This window comes from Lepidochelys kempii, chromosome 1 (assembly GCF_965140285.1).
Source record: "Lepidochelys kempii isolate rLepKem1 chromosome 1, rLepKem1.hap1, whole genome shotgun sequence".
Lineage (NCBI taxonomy): Eukaryota > Metazoa > Chordata > Testudines > Cheloniidae > Lepidochelys > Lepidochelys kempii.
Window position 1 is genome coordinate 49,751,622 of NC_136380.1, and position 23,552 is coordinate 49,775,173.

At 43.1% G+C, this 23,552-nt stretch overlaps 1 protein-coding gene across 2 annotated transcripts in view; it reads left to right on the forward strand.

The window, feature by feature from the left end:
- KL (klotho) overlaps positions 1–11,888 on the forward strand; it is a 73,348-nt gene extending 61,460 nt beyond the window's left edge. The window contains exon 5 of one of the 2 annotated variants that reach the window (XM_073341681.2): positions 9,933–11,888. In XM_073341681.2, coding sequence (XP_073197782.2) covers positions 9,933–9,982 — 50 coding nt within the window. In that variant the 3' untranslated portion in view covers positions 9,983–11,888. Of the gene's footprint in view, positions 1–6,085; positions 8,846–9,932 lie in introns of those variants that run through there. The other variant, XM_073341671.2, reaches the window with a different exon arrangement.
- Positions 11,889–23,552: the final 11,664 nt, after the last annotated feature.

Sequence of the window (23,552 nt, forward strand, 5' to 3'; positions counted from 1 at the left end):
TCTGCAGTATGGGGCACGTAGGGTGACCAGACAGCAAGTGTGAAAAATCGGGATGGGGGTGGGGGTAATAGGAGCCTATATAAGAAAAAGACCCAAAAATCGGGATTGTCCCTATAAAATAGGGACACCTGGTCACCATAGGGGCACGGGTCCAGTGCAGGTTTAAACTAGTGTAAATGGTGAATTCTCTGTAGCTTGAAGTCTTTCAATCATGATTTGAGGACTTCTCTCACTAAGCCAGAGGTTAGGGGGTCTATTTCAGGAGTGGGTGGGTGAGGTTCTGTGGCCTGCAATGTACAGGAGATCAGACTAGATGAGAATGATGATCCCTTCTGACCATAAAGCCTATGAATCTCATGTTTTCTTCCACACTGTCCATACGCTTGAAATGAGTTCTCAGCGTATGTTTGCACTACAGTAGGAGATGTGATTGCACCATGTTTAGACATACCTGAGCTAGCTTTTAATGTAGCAAGTGTGTGTACTAGCTGCAGTGAAGCCATAGCAGCGTGGGCTGTAGGATCCTGCCTGGGACCCTGGGTACTTATTTGGACAGCTAGACCACACTGAAGTTCGTGTTGTTGTGGCTTTGGTACCATGCTGATTGCAGTGTAGACATTCCCTTACTCTTCCTCATTCAGAGCCCTCCAAAACTCGTGGTGCTTCCATGAGGTAGGAACCAGATTTTTAAAGGTATTTAGGTGCCTACTGCAGAGGTGGGCAAACTACGGCCCGCGGGCCACATCTGGCCCATGGGACTGTCCTGCCCAGACCCTGAGCTCCCAGTTGAGGAGGCTCACCATCCGCCCCTCCTCTGTTGTTTCCCCTCCCACGCAGTTATGACGTCACATGGGCAGCGGGGCTACAAGCTATTACTGCTCTGAGGGGCATGGTAAGGGGGCGGTGGTGGTGCATGCAGCGGTGGGGCGGGAGGGTTGGGTAGCAGGTCCCGGGGGGCAGTCAGGGGACAGGGGGCTGTTAGGGGCGGCGGTGGTTCTGGGATGGTCAGGGGTCGGGGAACAGGGCAGGGTTGGATAGGTCAGGGAAGTCAGGGGACAGAGAGCGGGGGGGGGGTTGGATAGGGGGTGGAATCCCGGGGGGGGGGCTCAGTTTGGGGCGGGGGGTCCCAGGAGGGGGCAGTCAGGGGACGGGAAGTGGGAGGGGGCAAATAGGGGGGTGGGGGCCATGCTGTTTCGGAGGCACAGGCTTCCCTACATATAGTTTCGCACCCCGATGTGGCCCTCAGGCCAAAAGTTTGCCCACCCCTGGCATAGTGGGATTTTTAAAAGCATCTACGCACTTAATATCCATTGAAATCATGAGTTTTAGGCACCTAGTCATGAATGCACAAAAGGACCTAAGTGCCTAAGTCCCTGTTCTAGTGTCTAACTCCTGCGGAAAAGGACCTAGGGGTGACAGTGGACGAGAAGCTGGATATGAGTCAGCAGTGTGCCCTTGTTGCCAAGAAGGCCAATGGCATTTTGGGATGTATAAGTAGGGGCATAGCGAGCAGATCGAGGGACGTGATCGTTCCCCTCTATTCGACATTGGTGAGGCCTCATCTAGAGTACTGTGTCCAGTTTTGGGCCCCACACTTCAAGAAGGATGTGGATAAATTGGACAGAGTCCAGCGAAGGGCAACAAAAATGATTAGGGGACTGGAACACATGACTTATGAGGAGAGGCTGAGGGAGCTGGGATTGTTTAGCCTGCAGAAGAGAAGAATGAGGGGGGCTTTGATAGCTGCTTTCAACTACCTGAAAGGGGGTTCCAAAGAGGATGGCTCTAGACTGTTCTCAATGGTAGCAGATGACAGAACGAGGAGTAATGGTCTCAAGTTGCGGTGGGGGAGGTTTAGATTGGATATTAGGAAAAACTTTTTCACTAAGAGGGTGGTGAAACACTGGAATGCGTTACATAGGGAGGTGGTAGAATCTCCTTCCTTAGAGGTTTTTAAGGTCAGGCTTGACAAAGCCCTGGCTGGGATGATTTAACTGGGAATTGGTCCTGCTTTGAGCAGGGGGTTGGACTAGATGACCTTCTGGGGTCCCTTCCAACCCTGATATTCTATGATTCTATGATTCCTTTTGTGCATTTAGCCTATAGATGATTTTGAAAAGCCTGCTAGGCATCTAAATACTTTTTAAAATCTGGCCCTAAGATTCTTGAGGTGGGGGCTATGTTTTTCTGTGTCTTGTACTATGTGTAAGCACATCTCTGTGAGATAAATAATAATACTTACCACTTGTGTAGCATTATTTAATCCTCAGAGGTTTACAAACAGAGCTAATTAATTCTTATAACAGCCCTCAGGTAAATATTGCTACCTTATTTTACAGATGGGGAAACTAGGACAAAGGGGTTAAGCACCTTGCCCAAGGCCACAGAGAGTGTTATTCTCAGAGCCAGGAAGAGAATTCAGGAGTTACTAGCTCTCAGTCATGTGTTCAGAAAACTAGAAGATGCTTCTTAAATTTAAATTGTGATTTTTGAGGTTTTGTAGTGTTTATTGTTTTCTTCCATATGTTTGGATTGCTTAGTCTAGTGAGCCTGGAAATCAGTCTGTCACCTGGGAATATATTTACAGGGCTAAATTTAGCATGATTGAATGGGCTTGATGATACAAATCAATCCAGAAACTAGTCATCTATCTACTAAGCATTTTTTTTTCGGCTAAATTACTGCCTTTGTATCGCAGGGTGGACAAGATACATCTCATGATCCAAATTCAGCCCATAGATTTCTAATAGACAGTCTGTGACTAACCTCCTTTTAAATAAGCAGGTGTGGTCTGTGAAGAAGCATGGCTCACAATAGATTGCATATGGGGATTTGTAGGGTCTGTTGGCCACGCTCCCGTATCAATAGTGAGGGAGACTGCATTTTCTCCCTTTCTACGCACCACGGGTTCTGGTTCCTAGGGAGCTGCCAAATCGGCCTTGGGTTTGATCTTGCTGTATCAAGTAGAAAATAATATTCTTACTGTTGATCTGAATAAAAAGCAAAATATTTTTTATTTGAGACACAGTATTCTAAAATATCTGCTTCAGGTAAAGTAACCAAATTCATCAGACAATCGGCGCAGTGTTTCAGGAATAGCTTTTTCCTCTCCCAGCTAAATTAAATACTGCTCCATTTGTCCTGCTTTTATATGTTGTTCTAAGTTGCCCCACCACAGCTAAACCTCTACTATTTCCAGTGGATTGCTTGACCCCCCTGCCGTCCTCCCACAGGCCTATATCAGAGGCTTGCCACTGTAAATGGGCAAGCTCCTCCCGGTGATCACTGAAGGACACGGCTGTGTTTGTAAGGAGTGACACAGTGCAGCCTGTGAACAGCACATCGGGATGGAGAATACTCTCGTACAAACAGCACAAAACATAACAAAACTTAGTTCTCACAAAACTAAGTGATTGGGCAACAAAATGGCAAATGAAATTTAATGTGGATAAATGTAAAGTAATGCACATTGGAAAAAGTAACCCCAACTATACATACAATATGATGGGGGCTAATTTAGCTACAACTAATCAGGAGAAAGATCTTGGAGTCATCGTGGATAGTTCTCTGAAGACGTCCACGCAGTGTGCAGCGGCAGTCAAAAATGGAAACGGGATGTTAGGAATCATTAAAAAAGGGATCGAGAATAAGACGGAGAATAACTTATTACCCTTATATAAATCCATGGTACTCCCACATCTTGAATACTGCGTACAGATGTGGTCCCCTTATCTCAAAAAAGATATACTGGCATTAGAAAAGGTTCAGAAAAGGGCAACTAAAATGATTGGGGTTTGGAACGGGTCCCATATGCGGAGAGATTAAAGAGGCTAGGACTTTTCAGCTTGGCAAAGAGGAGACTAAGGGGGGATATGATAGAGGTAATATAAAATCATGAGTGGTGTGGAGAAAGTGAATAAGGAAAAGTTATTTACTTGTTCCCATAATATAAGAACTAGGGGCCACCAAATGAAGATAATGGGTAGCAGGTTTAAAACAAATAAAAGGAAGTTCTTCTTCACTCAGTGCACAGTCAACCTGTGGAACTCCTTGCCTGAGGAGGTTGTGAAGGCTAGGACTATAACAGGGTTTAAAAGAGAACTGGATAAAATTCATGGAGGTTAAGTGCATTAATGGCTATTAGCCAGGATGAGTAAGGAATGGTGTCCTTAGCCTCTGTTTGTCAGAGGGTGGAGATGGACTGCAGGAGAGAGATCACTTGATCATTATTTGTTAGGTTTCACTCCCTCTGGGGTACCTGGCATTGGCCACTGTCGGTAGACAGGCTACTGGGCTGGATGGACCTTTGGTCTGACCCAGTACAGCTGTTCTTATGTTAAATATTGCACCAGATCATGCCTCCAAGAGCTACATGCCTGAGGTATTTCCAGTGGATTTCATTTCCCTTAGGCAGATGAGATGTGGTGTTGTGGTTACTGTATTATATGGGTTTCTAGGTTGTATGTTCCCCCTTGCAGAGTTATATGGAGATACCGCAGGCATCACATAAGGCACGAGAGGTTTGTACTCAAGTTCCACCTTCTGTGGAAGTAGGATCTCAAAGGTGGGGAAGCAGCGGTCTGCAGCTCATAGCCTATGTGACTCATAGGTTATGAGCTGCAGCCAGCTGCTTCCCCGCCTTTGAGATCCATCGTCATTGGGATGCAAAATGCAGAGTGGGAGCCACACGCTGGGTATAGGGAAGCTGCCAAGTGAATTCCCCACTGGTTGGTAGGAGGTCAGGGGGGCTGGAACCAGGGTCAAGGAGGCCAGAGGCAGATTAGGGGTTTATGGGGCCTGTGCTAAGGGGCAATTTACTGCCAGCGTTACATACCAGCCTTACTAATTGCCTCACTCCAGTCTGACTCTCCTTGCCAGCTGCACAGCCTGCTGCCAAGAAGCCTGTATGTTTCAGTAAGAGCCTTGTCCTGCAAACACTTGTGCACATGCATAACTTTACTTCTGAGAGTTGAGATACACTGTGAGATGATGTCAGCTGAATAGTCCATGTGTGTCAGGTCCTGATTCAGCAGGGTACTTAAGCACATGCCTAACTTGACTTCAGTGGGTCTGCTCATGTGTTTAAAGCTAGACTTGTGCTTAAGTACCTTACTGACTCAGTTAATGACTCAGGTCACCTCAGTCCAAAATCACAGGGCAATATGAGGAGATGGGGTTGATACACATAGCATGTCCTGGAATGATTTCTGATGTTATGGAGCAGGATATACCAGTTGAGGAAGGTTACATTGACTATTCCAACTCCACCCTTCCCCTCATGTTGCATCCGATGAAGTGAGCTGTAGCTCACGAAAACTCATGCTCAAATAAATCGGTTAGTCTCTAAGGTGCCACAAGTACTCCTGTTCTTTTTGCGAATACAGACTAACACGGCTGCTACTCCGAAACCTGTCATGTTAGTGTGTATGCTCTCCTGGTGCCACAAGCAGGAGTGATTAATGTGACGCTCCCCTTTTGCCATTTGGAAGCACTGTGTAAAGAGCTTGATTGTGTTCACCATATTTATCTTCACTGCTGGGGGCATGGGTAAGCAGAGAAAATTTTAAAAATCCCAACCCCCAAACAACATATCAGGCAGAAAATTATGAAAACTGCTTTTGTCATGCCTTTAAAAAGATAATTTCACTGGCTGCATTCTGTGATGGATTCCATGTCCTAGGTTTCACTCCCTTGAATGAAGATGTATTCATTGACCATACAAATTATATTTTATACTATAAGTTTATGTCTGTGCATGGGTATACTACTGTTTGTTTTATACAAACAGATCCATACCTGCATTAATAGGCCAACCATTACCCCAGAGTGACCATATATATTTTAATTAAAAGGAAAAATTGTGTGGTGATCACGCTGTATGGTAATTGTCATCAAATGCTCACTTTTTAATGATAACCTCTTAATGTACGTATGCATATCTATCTTCCCTCTCTATGAAGATGAGTTCAAATCTGGGTTTGGCTTTGAACTTCCTCAGCAACATACAGTAGAACACAGCATTGTTCTTAAATAAATTAATAACTGATTTATTTTCCTTTCCCCTCCCCTTTGTTTTCTTTTGCAGCATACACCCTGGATAATGTCAATCTACGGGGATATTTTGTCTATTCTTTCAATGACAGGACTGCTCCCAAATATGGCCTCTATCGTTACATTGCTAATCAGTATGAGCCGAAGCCTTCCATGAAACATTACAGAGAGATAATTGACAATAATGGTTTTCCCAGTTCAGAAACTCCTGATAGACTGTGTCCAGAAATGCTTGTCTTGTGCCCTGAATGCAACTTTTTCCAAACCAGAAAATCTTTATTAGCTTTTATATCTTTTATATTTTTTGCTTTTATTGTTACTGTATTCTTCATTATTTACTACTCTAGGAGGGTTGAAAGAAGGTATAAATAGTGCTGCCCCTTCGCATACGGCACTCGCTACTGCTCCGTCTGCATTCCCTTGGGAATTCTGAAATAATGGCACACAAGGTTGTAATCACTTCAATACTAGGGAACCATTTGCACTGTGTAATACTGTGAAGCACTGAAGTTGAAAATGGATTGTGAACATAGGGCCCTGAAATCCTTCTCTGTGTTTTAATACCTTTGGTTTATGACAGATCCTTGATTGTTGTCATCAAATTTATCTCAGGACTTTGATTGAGGCCCTTTATTTGGGCAGATATTTTCCACTTTGGGGGGGAGGGTTAGCTCAGTGGTTTGAGCATTGGCCTGCTAAACCCAGGGTTGTGAGTTCAATCCTTGAGGGGGCCATTTAGGGATCTGGGGCAAAAATTGGGGTTTGGTCCTGCTTTGAGCAGGGGGTTGGACTAGATGACCTCCTGAGGTCCCTTTCAACCCTGAGATTCTATGATTCTAAGGGTATTTTTAAAAAAGGCCTACAATTAGCCTGATGGTGGAGACACAAACAAAGGTGTTAACTTAGATGTAAATTGGTTTTGGTTTTATTTTAAGACCTAGAGTAGTGGAAAAATACAGGTGTGGAGTTCTCAGGGTGAAAGATTGATGGGAAACAAAAGAAACTATCTCCCCAAACCAGGTGTTATGGCACCTGATACAAAACAAACACATAATTTAAATGATCAGGAAAGTAGAGACTCAACAACTATTTGTACCAAAAGGGAAAGGAGAGTCTTCTTGTTAAAGCAGAGGACAGGGAGTGAAGAGATTGGGATTTTTTCCCCTGCTGTGCTGGTGACTTTGGGTAAATCACTTAACTGCAAAGGAGGCTGCTGGACCCACACTCCCTGCCTGCTCTGTCTCCATTGGTGCTGTCACCTTGCCAGTCTACTGCCCTGGCTCCAAGCTGTGGAGCATGATCCAGCTCCGCCTTGCTGTGTCTAACCTGAAGAATCCAACGGGAAACAGCAGCAAGGGGAATTGACTCATGTCTAGAGGGCCGTAAAGGTGGTTCCTGGCAAGAGGATAGGCAGTGTTTAATTTATGCCAGGGCTGAGCCTCAGCACCTCTAGGTGTGGCAGTTCATAGCCCCGCCAGCTCTTGGCTTGCTGCGTCAGTTATGAAAGTAAAAAAAATTGCTTGAACCCTGGCACCTAATTGCTTGAGCCCCCGCACCTCTTCCATTACAAATTAAGCACTGGGGGTAGGGTTCATGCCTTGGAGATAAGGGAGAGTTAAAGAGGATTAAAGGGTCTTTTGTTTGGTGAAGTGGGAGAGTAGTAACTGTGAAGGCTATGGGGTGCTCCCAGTTGACAAATGGGAGAACTGCACTTACATTTTCCTGTTATCAAGCACAGCAAAGGTATGTCTTTTGGGGGTGCAGGGGGCAAATGCAGTATGTTCCCATGCCACCACCTAGTAACAAGAACCTTTTCCTCCTACTTGTGCGCCTTCCCCCAACGTTAAAAAACAAAACTGGCAATTAACCATTTCCCAGGTTCCCATTGGTTAGCAAACTGTGGAATGATTTGAGGAAGGGCTTTGTTTGAGTTTGAATTATGTTGGGTCTGGAGGCTTTAAGCCTTTAAATTTCACACTTCTACCCTGGCAACCTGCTGCCTTGTTTGCCAAGGATTTAAGTCTTGCACCCCTTGCTTTTGAAGCTCACTTATCTATTCTCTAAGAGCTTGACCCAACTCCCATTGGAGTCTTTTCCATGGATTGTAATGGGAATTGGATCAGGTGTTGATAGCACTCAGATCTAGAAATGAGCGACTTTCCCTTCTCTTTCAATGGAATAAATTAGTACACACACACACAAAAAGCAACATTGTTTCTTAATAGAATCATAGAAATTAGAGACTGGAAAAGCCCTAAGGTAATTTTGCCTATCTGACTTATGAATCAGTATATTAGGAGCCCACTGTGCATAATGCAGAACAGTGATTGTTTTCTCTATCTCCGTGTTTGCATTGTCGTCAGATGCGTTTATGCTTCTATTTCCGTTTTGCCACATGAGTTATGTTCATCACTGGAGTATTTTTTAATCTAATATGCTCTGTGTCAATTATAAGTAGTTTATCTAGCAGAAGCTGATGTTGCTGTATTGAATGTGAATGTTTATCTACTGTAAATTTATATGTGAAACATGCCTACTTTCATTTGCAAACTAGATTACATTTCTTTCCTATTTAGGTTATGTACAGAAATAGAAAATAGTTATTGTTCAATCATAGTGATTAATATGTTTGTATTTTAGTTTCAGACTTACAATAGTCTCCATTTGCACTTATATATATATATATATTTTGCTATGAGGATTCAGGTGACAAATTCTGTGTAGGTGATAAAGTATAGAAAATGTATATTAGCTTGGAAAAGTTTGCTGAAGGAGAATATATTTTAAAATTTTACTGTGTGTTGTTTCTACGTTTACCTGCTGCCATATGGCACTGCATGGACTGCAATACAAAGAGATGGTTCTTGCTGAATATATGGAGAGCTATATAGATTTCTCCATGTCATTGTAAAGAGTCACCTATTTACATATTTAACATATAGCTTATTTCATGGTGTCAGGTGGAAAACTCAGCTGATGGTGAGAAGGACAATATTTAATATATACATGGCCAAATATATCGATGTGCTAATTTTCCTTTCTATAACTATGCTAGAATAATAAATACTGGGCCTGATTTTTAGAGTCGATGAGCACGTGCAGCTCTCACTGACTGCATTGTGTGTGTGCGTATGCTGAGTACCTCTGAAAATCCTAATCCAAAACAAGTATTTTATATTCTTACTCTCTTCCCCATTGGGTGGCTATTTAAAATGTGTATTTATCATGCAGCTATTTCACTACCTAGGAATGATCAATGCGTTACTATCTTGAGCTAGTCATTTGTGAAGCCACATTTTGAAATGTTGGGGGCAGTGGGAGGCCAGAAGTGAGAAGGCATGAAAGCTGCATTCACATCGAGGGGGACATAAACAGAGTCGCAAAAAGATGGCAGGGGACATGTCTGTTCCCCTTATCTGCGTCACTGATTGCACCAAAGTGTAATAACACCTGCACTATAAAAAAAAACAACCTAATTCCTAAACTGCATTTATACAGAGCAAGACATTTAGGATGGACTAGACATAGTAAGAATGTATAAAGTCTTCTCACAAGTAGTGATAGGATAAATGTGTTTGGTGTGGACTGGACTAAGTCCAGCTTACAAGAAGTGGAAGATTGGACAAATGACCAAGGATGAGTATAAAAATATTGCTCAGGGATGCAGGAGTGAAATCAGGAAGGCCAAATCACACCTGCAGTTGCAGCTAACAAGAGATGTTAAGAGAAACAAGAAGGGTTTCTTTAGGTATGTTAGCAACAGGAAGAAAGTCAAGGAAAGTGTGGGCCCCTTACTGAATGAGGGAGGCTACCTAGTGACAGAGGATGTGGAAAAAGCTAATGTACTCAATGTTTTTTTCCCCTCTGTCTTCACGAACAAGGTCAGCTCCCAGACTATTGCACTGGGCAGCACAGCATGGGGAGGAGGTAACCAGCCCTCTGTGGAGAAAGAAGTGGTTCGGGACTATTTAGAAAAGCTGGACATGCACAAGTCCATGGAGCCGGATGCGTTGCATCTGAGAGTGCTAAAGGAGTTGGCGGATGTGATTGCAGAGCCATTGGCCATTATCTTTCAAAACTCATGGCCATCGGGGGAAGTCCCGGACGACTGGAAAAAGGCTAATGTCCTGCTCATCTTTAAAAAAGGGAAGAAGGAGGATCCTGGGAATTACAGGCCAGTCAGCCTCACCTCAGTCCCTGGAAAAATCATGGAGCAGGTCCTCAAGGAATCAATTCTGAAGCACTTATTGGGGAGGAAAGTGATCAGGAACAGTCAGCATGGATTCACCAAGGGCATGTCATGCCTGACTAATCTAATTGCCTTCTATGACGAGATAACTGGTTCTGTGGATGAAGGGAAAGCAGTGGATGTGTTGTTCCTTGACTTTAGCAAAGCTTTTGACACGGTCTCCCACAGTATTCTTGCCAGCAAGTTAAAGAAGTATGGGCTGGATGAATGGACTATAAGGTGGATATGAGCTGGGAGTTGGACTAGATGACCTCCTGAGGTCCCTTCCAACCCTGATATTCTATGATTCTAAGCATAGGATTGTTTAGAGTTCCATGGTTAGGTTGGCGTTTTGCCAGATGACCATGCTGTGATGACCATTTTAAAAATCACCATAGTGAAAATTTGCACCCCTGAAATCAGTAGAGGCTGAGCACCATTAAACCAAATGAGCTGATCAAATATCTGCAACCATTGCAGGTTCTTCCAATACTTAGATTAGGAGATATTGTAGTTGGTGAGTGGCAAATGTTGAGTTTTCTAATGGTGCTTACTGATTATCTAGGGTAAGTAAATCAGGGATTCATTACAGTGACGTAAGAGAAACATTATCCCATACAATAATGCTGCTAGCACCTGTGGAAATAATACAGCCTTTTGTGCTCTTACTTTCAAAACTGACTTTAAATACCCCTGAAGAACACTGACCTCATGGATTCAATATAAATATGTGCAGAAATATTTTCCACAATATCCTATCTACTTCAGTACATGTACAGGCTGTTTTAAAACTGAGCAATCTCTTTTTAAATAAGATAGGAGTGACCAAAGGGAAGTTCTTGGCCAAATAAGACCAAATAAGCACTTATAAAGTGCTTTACCTTTTCAGAACACTGTACAAATCTGAGTGAATTAATTCCGCACCTTTAACATGGAGCGGTGGCCCAGGCAAACTACAGGTTGATTTGGTAGAGCACGTGCCAGGGTATAGACTCAGCAGTCTACTTCATTTTATGGACATTAGGAGCAGCTCTCAGACTTCTTGAAAATTGCCCAAATGGCCCTTCAATGGTCCAAGATTGGACACCTCTCCCCTAAGTCTTGCGCAACATCTGCACTGTGCTCCTGCAGACTGATTCAGCTCCTCCTCTGTAATCAGGGTATAGTACAGATGGAATTTTTTTGCTTTTGATATTTATTTGTAAATGGTGATTTAGCACTCTTCTGTGAAGAGAGCATCTATAGTATCTTGTGCCATGACGGGACAGCAACCAGATTTTAATTTTTAAACAAACAGAACACTATTATAAAAATAGAGTGAGATCTAAACATAGCATAATACTTTAGTTTTGAAAATTAACAAGCTTTTGCACCTGAGATAGTTGGTGTTGATAGGCTGTGTGAAATGCATATGCTAATGTTTTTAATTGTGCTAATAGAATGTACATTATTGCCAATTTACTGAAAGTTACAGCTCAAACAAACACTGTTGTAAAATATGAAATTATATTTTGATCCAAAATATTTTTGTGATACAGGTAGAAATCTGCTGTTTTTGTTTCCTGGGGCAGGCTGTAAAGAATGAATGCTAATAGAAAGTGTTTTCAAAATGTATGCAGTATATGTTGTATTTATGTTGTTGCTATTATTGGAGTTACTCTGTACCCCAAGCCCCTAGGGTGCCAGTAGCATTCCCAGTGTACCACGTCTCAGAGGCAAGCACTGTGGGTGCTTCAGCAGCGAGGCCTTGTAAGAGGTAGACCTGGTGAGTCCCAATAACCACCCAAACTCATGGCTAAGGGAAAGGTTTTTACTAAGGATGGCAGGAAAGGGACAGATTGCAGATACCCTAGGTACAGAGGCTTCAACAATTGCAGTTCAAAGTGAGCAATAGCAGCTCTCGTTTGGTGACAGGGCCAGTCCAATCCAGAGTCAGGGCTCTTCAGCCCTAGTGCCTGGGGTGCCATCTCCAGCTCAGTCTTTATTTCTAGCAAATAAGTGCTTGCAGGTTTCCAGGCCAGGCTCATGTATTGTCTCTCACTGGGGCCTCTCGGCTCTGGCTCCCTGCCCAGCAGTTGCTGGGCCCCTGTAAGTCCCACACAGACCTGCCTAGTTGTAATGTCCGGCAGTCACAGCCTGTTCCACGTGCAGCTCTGCATCTGTTCCTGCTTCCAGTTTCTTTCCAGTTCTCTGCTTGTCATGTGGCTGCTGTTTAAACTTCCAAGGCTCTGGCTTTGGAAGTTCAAGAGGATCTTTCCCCTTCTTACCCGACCAGGGGAAAGGAAAGTGCAGTGGGGAAGGGCCTGATGGCAGTTGTAGTCCCCTGCTTTGCAGCTCCAGGAGGGGGGACAATGCCCTCACTTAGAAATGGAATCAAACTTACTGTACATCACACACTGCAAACTTTATTTTAATTGTACATCTGCCAGTTTCCTGTTTACAACAAAAAGAGTACGGGCCTTTTAGTGCTCTATGTAAAGCTTTAGTGGCAGGATTTTTAGGATAATTTTTAATTAACCCTGTTAGTTAGTTTTCTACTGCCACAACATTAACAAAAAGAAAAGGAGGACTTGTGGCACCTTAGAGACTAACAAATTTATTTGAGCATAAGCTTTCGTGAGCTACAGCTCACTTCATCGGATGCATGGAAAATACAGTGGGGAGATTTTATATACACAGAGAACATGAAACAATGGGTGTTACCATACACACTGTAATGAGAGTGATCAGGTAAGGTGAGCTATTACCAGCAGGAGAGAAAAAAAAGCTTTTGTAGTGATAATCAAGGTGGGCCATTTCCAGCAGTTGACAAGAACGTGTGAGGAACAGTGGGGGGGATAAACATGGGGAAATAGTTTTACTTTGTGTAATGACACATCCACTCCCAGTCTTTATTCAAGCCTAAGTTAATGGTGTCCAGTTTGCAAATTAATTCCAATTCAGCAGTCTCTTGTTGGAGTCTGTTTTTGAAGTTTTTTTTTGAAAAGCAGCATCACTTGCCCCATAACCTCAGCTGTGCAGAACACAATGCCATCCACAGCCTCAAAAACAACTCTGACATCATAATCAAAAAGACTGACAAAGGAGGTGCTGTCCTCATCATGAATAGGTCGGAATATGAACAAGAGGCTGCTAGGCAGCTCTCCAACACCACATTCTACAAGCCATTACCCTCTGATCCCACTGAGGGTTACCAAAAGAAACTACATCATCTGCTCCAGAAACTCCCTGAAAAAGCACAAAACAAATCCACACAGACACACCCCTATAACTCCGATAAGGGGTATTCTATCTCCTACCCAATATCCATAAACCTGGAAATCCTAGACGTTCCATCATCTCAGGCATTGGCACCCTGACAGCAGGATTGTCTGGCTATGTAGACTCCCTCCTCAGGCCCTACGCTTTCAGCACTCCCAGCTATCTTCAAGACACCACTGACTTCCTGAGGAAACTACAGTCCCTCGGTGATCTTCCTGAAAACACCATCCTAGCCACTATGGATGTAGAAGCCCTCTACACCAACATTCCACACAAAGATGGACTACAAGCCATCAGAAACAGTATTCCCGTTAATGTCACGGCAAACCTGGTGGCTGAACTTTGTGACTTTGTCCTCACCCACAACTATTTCACATTTGGGGACAATGTATACCTTCAAATCAGCGGCACTGCTATGGGTACCCGCATGGCCCCACAGTATGCCAACATTTTATGGCTGACTTAGAACAATGCTTCCTCAGCTCTTGTCCCCTAATGCCCCTACTCTACTTGCACTACATTGATGACATCTTCATCATCTGGACCCATGGAAAAGAAGCCCTTGAGGAATTCCACCATGATTTCAACAATTTCCATCCCACCATCAACCTCAGCCTGGACCAGTCCACACAAGAGATCCACTTCCTGGACACTACAGTGCTAATAAGCCATGGTCACATAAACACCACCCTATACCGGAATCCTACTGACAGCTATACGTATCTACATGCCTCCAGCTTCCATCCAGACCACACCACATGATCCATTGTCTACAGCCAAGCTCTACGATACAACTGCATTTGCTCCCACCCCTCAGACAGAGACAAACACCTACAAGATCTCTATCAAGCATTCTTACAACTACAATACCCACCTGCAGAAGTGGAGAAACACATTGACAGAGCCAGAAGAGTACCCAGAAGTTACCTACTACAGGACAGGCCCAACAAAGAAAATAACAGAACGCCACTAGCCATCACCTTCAGCCCCCAACTAAAACCTCTCCAACGCATCATCAAGGATCTACAACCTATCCTGAAGGACGACCCATCACTCTCTTAGACCTTGGGAGACAGGCCAGTCCTTGCTTACAGACAGCCCCCAAACCTGAAGCAAATACTCACCAGCAACCACACACCACACAACAAAAACACTAACCTAGGAACCTATCCTTGCAACAAAGCCCGTTGCCAACTGTGTCCACATATCTCTTCAGGGGACACCATCATAGGACCTAATCACATCAGCCACACTATCAGACCCAAAAGTGACAATTCTTCAACAAAAAAACTTCAAAAACAGACTCCAACAAGAGACTGCTGAATTGGAATTAATTTGCAAACTGGACACCATTAACTTAGGCTTGAATAAAGACTGGGAGTGAATGTGTCATTACACAAAGTAAAACTATTTCCCCATGTTTATTTCCCCCCCTTACTGTTCCTCACACATTCTTGTTAATTGCTGGAAATGGCCCACCTTATTATCACTGCAAAACGGTTTTTTTCTCTCCTGGTAATATCTCACCTTACCTGATCACTCTTGTTACAGTGTGTATGGTAACACCCGTTGTTTCATGTTCTCTGTGTATATAAAATCTCCCCACTGTATTTTTCACTGCATGCATCCGATGAAGTGAGCTGTAGCTCACGAAAGCTTATGCTCAAATAAATTTGTTAGTCTCTAAGGTGCCACAAGTACTCCTTTTCTTTTTGTGGATAAAGAAAGAAAACACGGCTGCTACTCTGAAACAACATTAATAGTAATTTGCATTTTGGGGGTTATTGCCAATGACTAAGACCAGATCTAACCTTAAATTTTGCTGGCATAGCTATGTCAGATGCATTATAATGCTTTTATTTATTTATTTATTTATTTATTTATTTGCTACATAGCTCTGGCAGCAAAAGCCGTAGTGTAGATACAGTTATACTGACATATAAGTACTTTTGCTTATTTTGCTTGTCAGACTGGAATAATCTATACTGGCAAAAGCACTTTTTTGCCAGCATAGCTGCCTCTACACTAGGTCTCGTCTACACTTAAAACTTATACCAGCATAGCTCTGCTGATTAGGGCTGTGATTTATTCCCCAGAATGCTGTCAAACTGGTAGGATGTACCTAGTGGGGTCCTGCATGAATCTGTTCTGGGTCCGGTGCTATTCAATATTTTCAATAATGAGTTGGATAATAGAGTGGAGAGTATGCTTTTAAAATTTGTGGATGATATCAAGCTGGAAGGGGTTGCTAGCATTTTGGAGGAGAGGATTAGAATTCAAAATAACTGACAAATTGGAGCATTGGTCTGAAATCAACGAGAGGAAATTCAATAAAAACAAGTGCAAAGTGCTACACTCAGGAAGGAAAAAGCAAATGCACAACTACAAAATGGGGAATAACTGGCTAGGCAGTAGTACTGCTGAAAAGGATTGGGGGTTATAGGGGATCAGAAAGTGAAAACGTGTCAACAATGTGATGCAGTTGCAAAAAAGGCTAATGTAATTCTGGTGAGTATAAACAGGAATGTTGTATTTAAGACAAGGGAGGTAATTGTCCTCCTGTACTCAGCACTGGAGAAGCCTCAGCTGGAGTACAAAGTATTCAGTTCTGGGCACCACATTTTAGGAAGGTTGTGGACAACTGGAGAGAGTCCATAGGAGAGCAATGGCAATGATAAAAGGTTTAGAAAACCTGACGTATGAGGAAATGTAAAAAACAAAACAATAACCGGGGCATGTTTAGTCTTGATAAAAGAAGACTGAGAGGGGACCTGATAAGTCTTCAAATATGTTAAGGGCTATTATAAAGAGGATGATGGTCAATTGTTTTCCATGTTCATGGAAGGTAGGACTAGAAGTCATTGGTCTAATACACAGCAAGGGCGAATTAGTTTAGATATTAGGAAAACCTTCCAACTATAAGGGTATTTAAGCTCTGGAATAGGTTTCCAAAGGAGGTTGTGGAATTCCCATTGTTGGAGATTAAAAACAAAATGGACAAACATCTATCAGGGATGGTCTAGGTTTACTTGGTCCTGCCTCAGTGCAAGGACCTGGACTAGATGACCTCTCGAGATCCCTTCCAGCCCTACCTTTCTATGACATGTCTATGCTGGTATAAGCCTTAGAGTAACTGTAGATATACTGTTGTCTGCATAAAAGTGCTTTTGGCAATATAGTTTCTCTCTCTGTGTGTATGTGTGTATATATATATATATATAAAGAGAGAGAGAAAACATTCCCAAACAGCTCAGGATAAGGAGAGCAGCAGGAAGGTTAGGAAATGGAGACAGTGGCAGTGGAAGAGTCAACATATTTAAAACAAAAAAATTAATAAATCTTAATTTTATCAAACTGCCGTATTCTTCTCTTTAGTGGCATGGAATCTTTCAAAGGGGATCCATTTTGTCTGAAGTCTCTCCGGTGACAAGTGCCTTTCCTGAGGAGAAGAAAATGTCAGTTTTAGGTGATAGTGCTCAGCTTCATCTGAGACAGTTCTATCTGGTTTCTTCAGGCACACAAAGCTGAGGTGTAGCACAGATGAGAGGAAGAGGGGAAGAAAGGGAAAAGTTGCTTTTTTCTTTGATGTGTGTAGTTGGTAAACTGTTGGTAAACCACAGGCACAACACACTGCAAACATATTAGCTTGCCAGCCTGGACAGAGCAAAGCATTGCAAGTCTAGATTTGTGCCAACTGGCTTAACCAAAACAGAGGATGAAAAGAAAGAGGAGTAATAAGATGGGAGGAAATGGACATATCAGAATATATCAGAAACCTTAATTTCATATCTCAGGAATTGCTCAGAACCCAGCCACAGCAGTGACAGCATCATCTAGTCTCAAATCCCCATCTGGTCCTGTCAAAAAGTCTTTCAGGACAAAGGAGACTAATGGTGTAATAGTAAATACCTGTGTGCTAGCATGTTGGTGTGATGGCAGCTGTGATGGTGGGTGCTGGTTGATATGGGGCAGATAAAGCTGTCCGAAGTTTTTTTTGCTGCATTAAGTAAGCTACCCAGGGTTGGATGGAGCCATCTTCTCTGGGAATGTGGTGAAATTTAGTCTGGAAATACATTTCTTGAATTAGTTTGGTTTGGCTTCCAAAATGTGAATTCTTGCTGTGGACAACTGTATGGTTACTATTGTGGAGTATGTCAGACTGCTGCATCACTTTCCTGGGACAGTCCCCACCTAGTCTCTAAAAATGGGGATGCTGTTTTAAGTGATTCTTGACTAGCAAATTCACACCATTGCAGCTTAGAATCTATTTCCAGTCTAGTACTAAAAACTAGTGCTTCCTTTAAAAAAGTGGAAGGGAAAGATCACTATAAACATATTTGTGGTGTTATCATGGGGGTTGGGTGAAACCGTGTTGAAACGAGTGGGCACAAGAGCCAACCATTATTTAGGATAAATATAAAAAGCAGCTAAGCTTCTTTTATGGAATAGTCTAGAGAGCTGAAACAATCACCCAAAACACAGACCACACGTAAGGCTAGTTAAGAATCTGAGCTATGTAAGTGGAAGGGATAAATTGGGGGCTGAATGCACATGCATGAGGCTGGTTATTGTTTGAGCAAGTGTGTTTGTGTGTGTACACAAGAGCGAGAGACAAACACCACAGAAACACACAGAGAAATTCTCTCCTGTTGTTTGATTCCTACTGTGTTTGGGGAAACAGGATTTTATGTACATTTTTAGGTATTTCTTTGGGGCAATCAGACTCCGTCATCAGTTTCTCCTCCTAACAGAAACAACCCACAAGACCCTGAATATTTCTAACTGCTTGTGTCAAAAGGGGGAACTGTAGGAATTGAGCTTTAAAGTTTTGTATAGACTAACAAAATTCTTTTCTCTAACAGTGCAAGAGTCAAACGCTTATTGGAGGCCACCTTAAATCCCGCCAAAGCTCAGTGAATTCTGGCAAAATGATCGGGTTCTCCCAAACTACAGAGTGTTGTGAATGATCAGGAACAATATTCTGTCTTCTGGAATGGGCTTAGTGCTCTACCATTCACAGGCAGTGCACGTCTCCTAGAGACCCTTCTTAGATTATAAAGCTTAAGGCCTGAAGAGATGATGAGGTCATCTAGTTTGACTCTCTGTATAATACAGGCCATTAAATTTTACCCATTTACCCCTATACTGAGCCAACAACTTGTCTGACTAAAGCATTTTTTCCAGAAAAGCACATCCAAACTGGATTTGAAGACTCCAAGAGATGGAGAATCCACCCCTTCCCTTGGTAGTTTGTTCCAGTTGGTTAATCACTCTCACTATTAATAATTCATGCCTACTTTCTCATTTAAATGTGTCTGGCTTTATGTTCAAGCCATTGGTTCTTGTTATGCCTTTCTCCACTGGATTGAAGGGCCCTTTAATATCTAGTATTTGTTCCCTGTGGAGGTATTTATACGCTGCAATCAAGTGACCTCTCAATATTCTTTTGAAAAACTAAACAAATTGAGCAGTCTCTTACTACTAGGCATTTTTCTGCCCTTGAGCCATTTTTGTGGCTCTCTTCTGCAGTCTCTCCAGTTTTTCAACATCCTTTGGGAGAGGTGTAGCCTAATGGTCTGAGCTATGAATGAGGAATGCTGGAGTTCTAATTCCAACCTGACACGGACTCCTATTTCCTCTTTTGCCTTTGGGCAAGTCTTCAGCTTCCCCAGCTATGAAATAATCCCTACCCATCTTGCAGGAATGTCACAAGGGTTATTTTAGAAGTTAAAGCGCTAGCTACAGTTAAGTGTGAGTAGTTGTTGCTAGTTAATCTTGCAGGGTACTCTCTCTCCTCCCCCAGTCATTCTTCCAGTTGGGAGTGAATGTTTCTTATTTCTGAAAGCTAAGAAAATAAATACCCGTGAAGTAACTGCCAGCGTTGTGATCCCTGACAGGACTAACTGAGCCTTTAAATCTATTCCTAATGGAGGTTTGTGAATTTTTTTTACACACTTGTAACTCATTTATCGGTCACATTGCTGCAGGATATGTGACCGGATATTGCCTTCCCTTACTTTTAATACAGTAAGCTAGATGGATCTTGCACTGCTCAGCATACATTTGATTCTGTTTGCTATTCACATGCACATTCCTCTGTTGACATATTATTATGGGATAGAAAGAAAAAATACAACCTAGCTTTTATTATTTTCTCCTTGTATCTGCTTGCTCATATTAATGCTGCATAATCATTATATAAATGCACAGGTGACACTGTCAAGGACACACTTAATTTAAAAGTACTACAGTACTCCTGTACCTCTGCTATTTATCTCCTATCTCTAATTACAGGGTGCGATTTATGAGGCACTGAAAAGATTAAATTGCATGGTTTTTTCAAAGAATCAAGTAATCTGTGTATTTCTATTCTAATCAATGGAGCGATTGCTGAAAAAGATTCAGGCAAAATTTACAGTGATGGCAGGGGGAGGTATTTTAGAGTTTACGTTTATTTTAGTTTATCCCAGTGTTGGCTGTTTAATTTTCTTTTACTTATAAGAACTTAAGAATGGCCATTTGGAGTTAGACCAATAGTCCATCTAAGCCAATGTCTTCTGATAGTGGCCGCTGCCAGAGGCTTTAGAGGGAATGAATAGAACAGGGCAATTATTGAGTGATTCCTCCCCTATTGTCTAGTTCCAGCTTCTGGCAGTCAGAGGTTTAGGGACACCCAGATCATGGGGTTACACCCGATTGTCTTGGCTACTTGCCTCCATTGACTTTAATACTTTTTTGAACTCAGTTATACTTTTGACCTTCACAACGTCCCCTGGCAACAAGTTCCACAGGCTGACGCTGTATTGTGTGAAGAAATACTTCCTCATCTTTGTTTTAAACCCGCTGCCTATTTGCAATAATTATTTATATTGGTAACAGCAGCGAACACTTGCAATAGTGCTTTTCAGCTGTAGATATCAAAATGATCTAACAAGTAGGATGCGTCATTTATCCAACCTGTTACAGCTGGGATAAATACAGTGCAGAAAGTTTGTGACTTGTCCAAGGGCACATGGAGAACCAAGGATGGAGCTGGGAACAGCACCGTCAGCTGCTGACTACTCCCTGTTCCTTAGCCATGGCATAATCTTGTCCCCAGACAGCCCATGTTCCCCTGCCAAAATGCTCAGGGAGCCATACACTACGCTAGAATAACATTAATCCCAAAACATAAAATCATTAAAAACGAACATAGGCCCACAAGCTGTGCAATTCCTTAGGGCACCAGAGTGGCCACGGAAAAAAACTCTTTGCAGCTTTCCTATTCAGGGAGATGGGGATGGCCTGATTAAAACAAAACACCCATGGTGTCTCATTCCACCCTCTTGTGGCCACCACTGTAAATACAGGTTTGTCGAAGGGAAGCTGATTCTTTGACACTTGGAGTTGCAGATAGCAAGAGATGTTAAGAGTAACAAGAAGGGTTTCTTCAGGTATGTTAGCAACACGAAGAAAGTCAAGGAAAGTGTGGACCCCTTATTGAATGAGGGAGGCAACCTAGTGACAGAGGATATGGAAAAAGCTAATGTACTCAATGATTTTTTTTGCCTCTGTCTTCACGAACAAGGTCAGCTCCCAGACTACTGCACTGGGCAGCACAGCATGGGGAGGAGGTGACCAGCCCTCTGTGGAGAAAGAAGTGGTTTGGGACTATTTAGAGAAGCTGGACAAGCACAAGTCCATGGGGCCGGATGCGCTGCATCCGAGAGTGCTAAAGGAGTTGGCGGATGTGATTGCAGAGCCATTGGCTATTATCTTTGAAAACTCATGGCGCTCGGGGGAAGTCCCAGATAACTGGAAAAAGGCTAATGTAGTGCCCATCTTTAAAAAAGGGAAGAAGGAGGATCCTGGGAACTACAGGCCAGTCAGCCTCACCTCAGTCCCTGGAAAAATCATGGAGCAGGTCCTCAAGGAATCAATTCTGAAGCACTTAGAGGAGAAGAAAGTGATCAGGAACAGTCAGCATGGATTCACCAAGGGCAAGTCATGCCTGACTAATCTAATTGCCTACTATGACGACATAAATGGCTCTGTGGATGAGAGGAAAGCAGTGAACGTGTTATTCCTTGACTTTAGCAAGGCTTTTGATACGGTCTCCCACAGTATTCTTGCCAGCGAGGTAAAGAAGTATAGGCTGGATGAATGGACTATGAGGTGGATAGAAAGCTGGCTAGATCATCGGGCTCAACAGGTAGTGAACAATGGCTCCATGTCTAGTTGGCAGCCGGTATCTAGCGGAGTGCCCCAAGAGTCAGTTCTGTGGCTGGTTTTGTTCAATATCTTCATTAATGATCTGGAGGATGGCGTGGATTGCACCCTCAGCAAGTTTGCAGGTGTCACTCAACTGGGAGGAGTGGTAGATACGCTGCAGGGTAGGGATAGGATACAGAGGGACCTGGACAAATTAGAGGATTGGGCCAAAAGAAATCTGATGAGGTTCAACAAGGACAAGTGCAGAGTCCTGCACTTAGGACGGAAAAATCCCATGCACTGCTACAGACTAGGGACTGAGTGGTTAGGCAGCAGTTCTGCAGAAAAGGACCTAGGGGTTACAGTGGATGAGAAGCTGGATATGAGTCAACAGTGTGCCCTTGTTGCCAGGAAGGCTAACAGCATTTTGGGCTGTATAAGTAGGGGCATTGCTAGCAGATCAAGGGACGTGATCATTCCCCTCTATTCGACATTGGTGAGGCCTCATCTGGAGTACTGTGTCCAGTTTTGGGCCCCACACTAAAAGAAGGATGTGGAAAAATTGGAAAACGTCCAGCAGAGGACAACAAAAATGATTAGGGGACTGGAACACATGACTTATGAGGAGAGACTGAGGGAACTGGGATTGTTTAGTCTGCGGAAGAGAAGAATGAGGGGGGATTTGATAGCTGCTTTCAACTACCTGAAAGGGGGTTCCAAAGAGGATGGATCTAGACTGGTCTCAGTGGTAGCAGATGATAGAAGGAGTAATGGTCTCAAGTTGCAGTGCGGGCGGTTTAGGTTGGATATTAGAAAAAACTTTTTCACTAGGAGGGTGGTGAAACACTGGAATGCGTTACCTAAGAAGATGGTGGAATCTCCTTCCTTTGAGGTTTTTAAGGTCAGGCTTGACAAAGCCCTGGCTGGGATGATTTAATTGGGGATCGGTCCTGCTTTGAGCAGGGGGTTGGACTAGATGACCTCCTGAGGTCCCTCCAACCCTGATATTCTATGATTCTATAATTGTATCACCAAGGAGTACCAGCAGATCAAGCCAGAGCAGGCCCCTGTGGTAGTTAGGTCTCTGTCTGTTTAAGGCTCAGGGACCACATTTTCAAAAGGAGGCTCTAAACTTGTGCTCTTGTTGTTTTCATAAGAATCAAAAAGCTTTGTCTGGTCTCCGTGGAAATACTGCACTGGCAGAGGGAAAATAGTCTTGTTTCTTTAGAAGCTACTGCAGAGGAAGCAGATCCCAGTTCAGTCGTCTGACTGAAGAGCTAGCACCTTTATGACTTTACACTGAGATTTTGTCCTGCTGTTGATTAACCTTGGTGGCAATTGTGTAGAGCTTTCTGTGAGGATTTGTTCCATGCTCCATGAACTGATAGAAAAGCTGTTGCGGCGGATGCTGCTGGAGGCAATAATCTACCTCAGTTATCTCAGACAGCAGCAATCTCTTCTGAAGTCTTTGAGTAGCTGTTTTCCAAACAGATAAACCTGGTCATTATATGAGCAACCTTTTCCATCTGGCTATGTTATTGTTTCTGTCTTCTGATGCCTTTTAACATTCCAGACATTTAGCGAACAAGATTCTTCATCCCGTTTCATGGTGATGGGGTTTCCATACTAGACACATTTAGCTGTCATCATTCTCTAGGAACAGCTCTGATCCAGTTATATTTGTGTCCGGAACTCTGCACATAAAGGAAGTATCACACACATTTCTTCATTTTTCTAGGTAGCTTTCAGCCACTGCAAGCCAGGGTTTTTATGAACGAAGCTCAATGTTACCGCTAGCACCGATCATGACAACTATACTTAG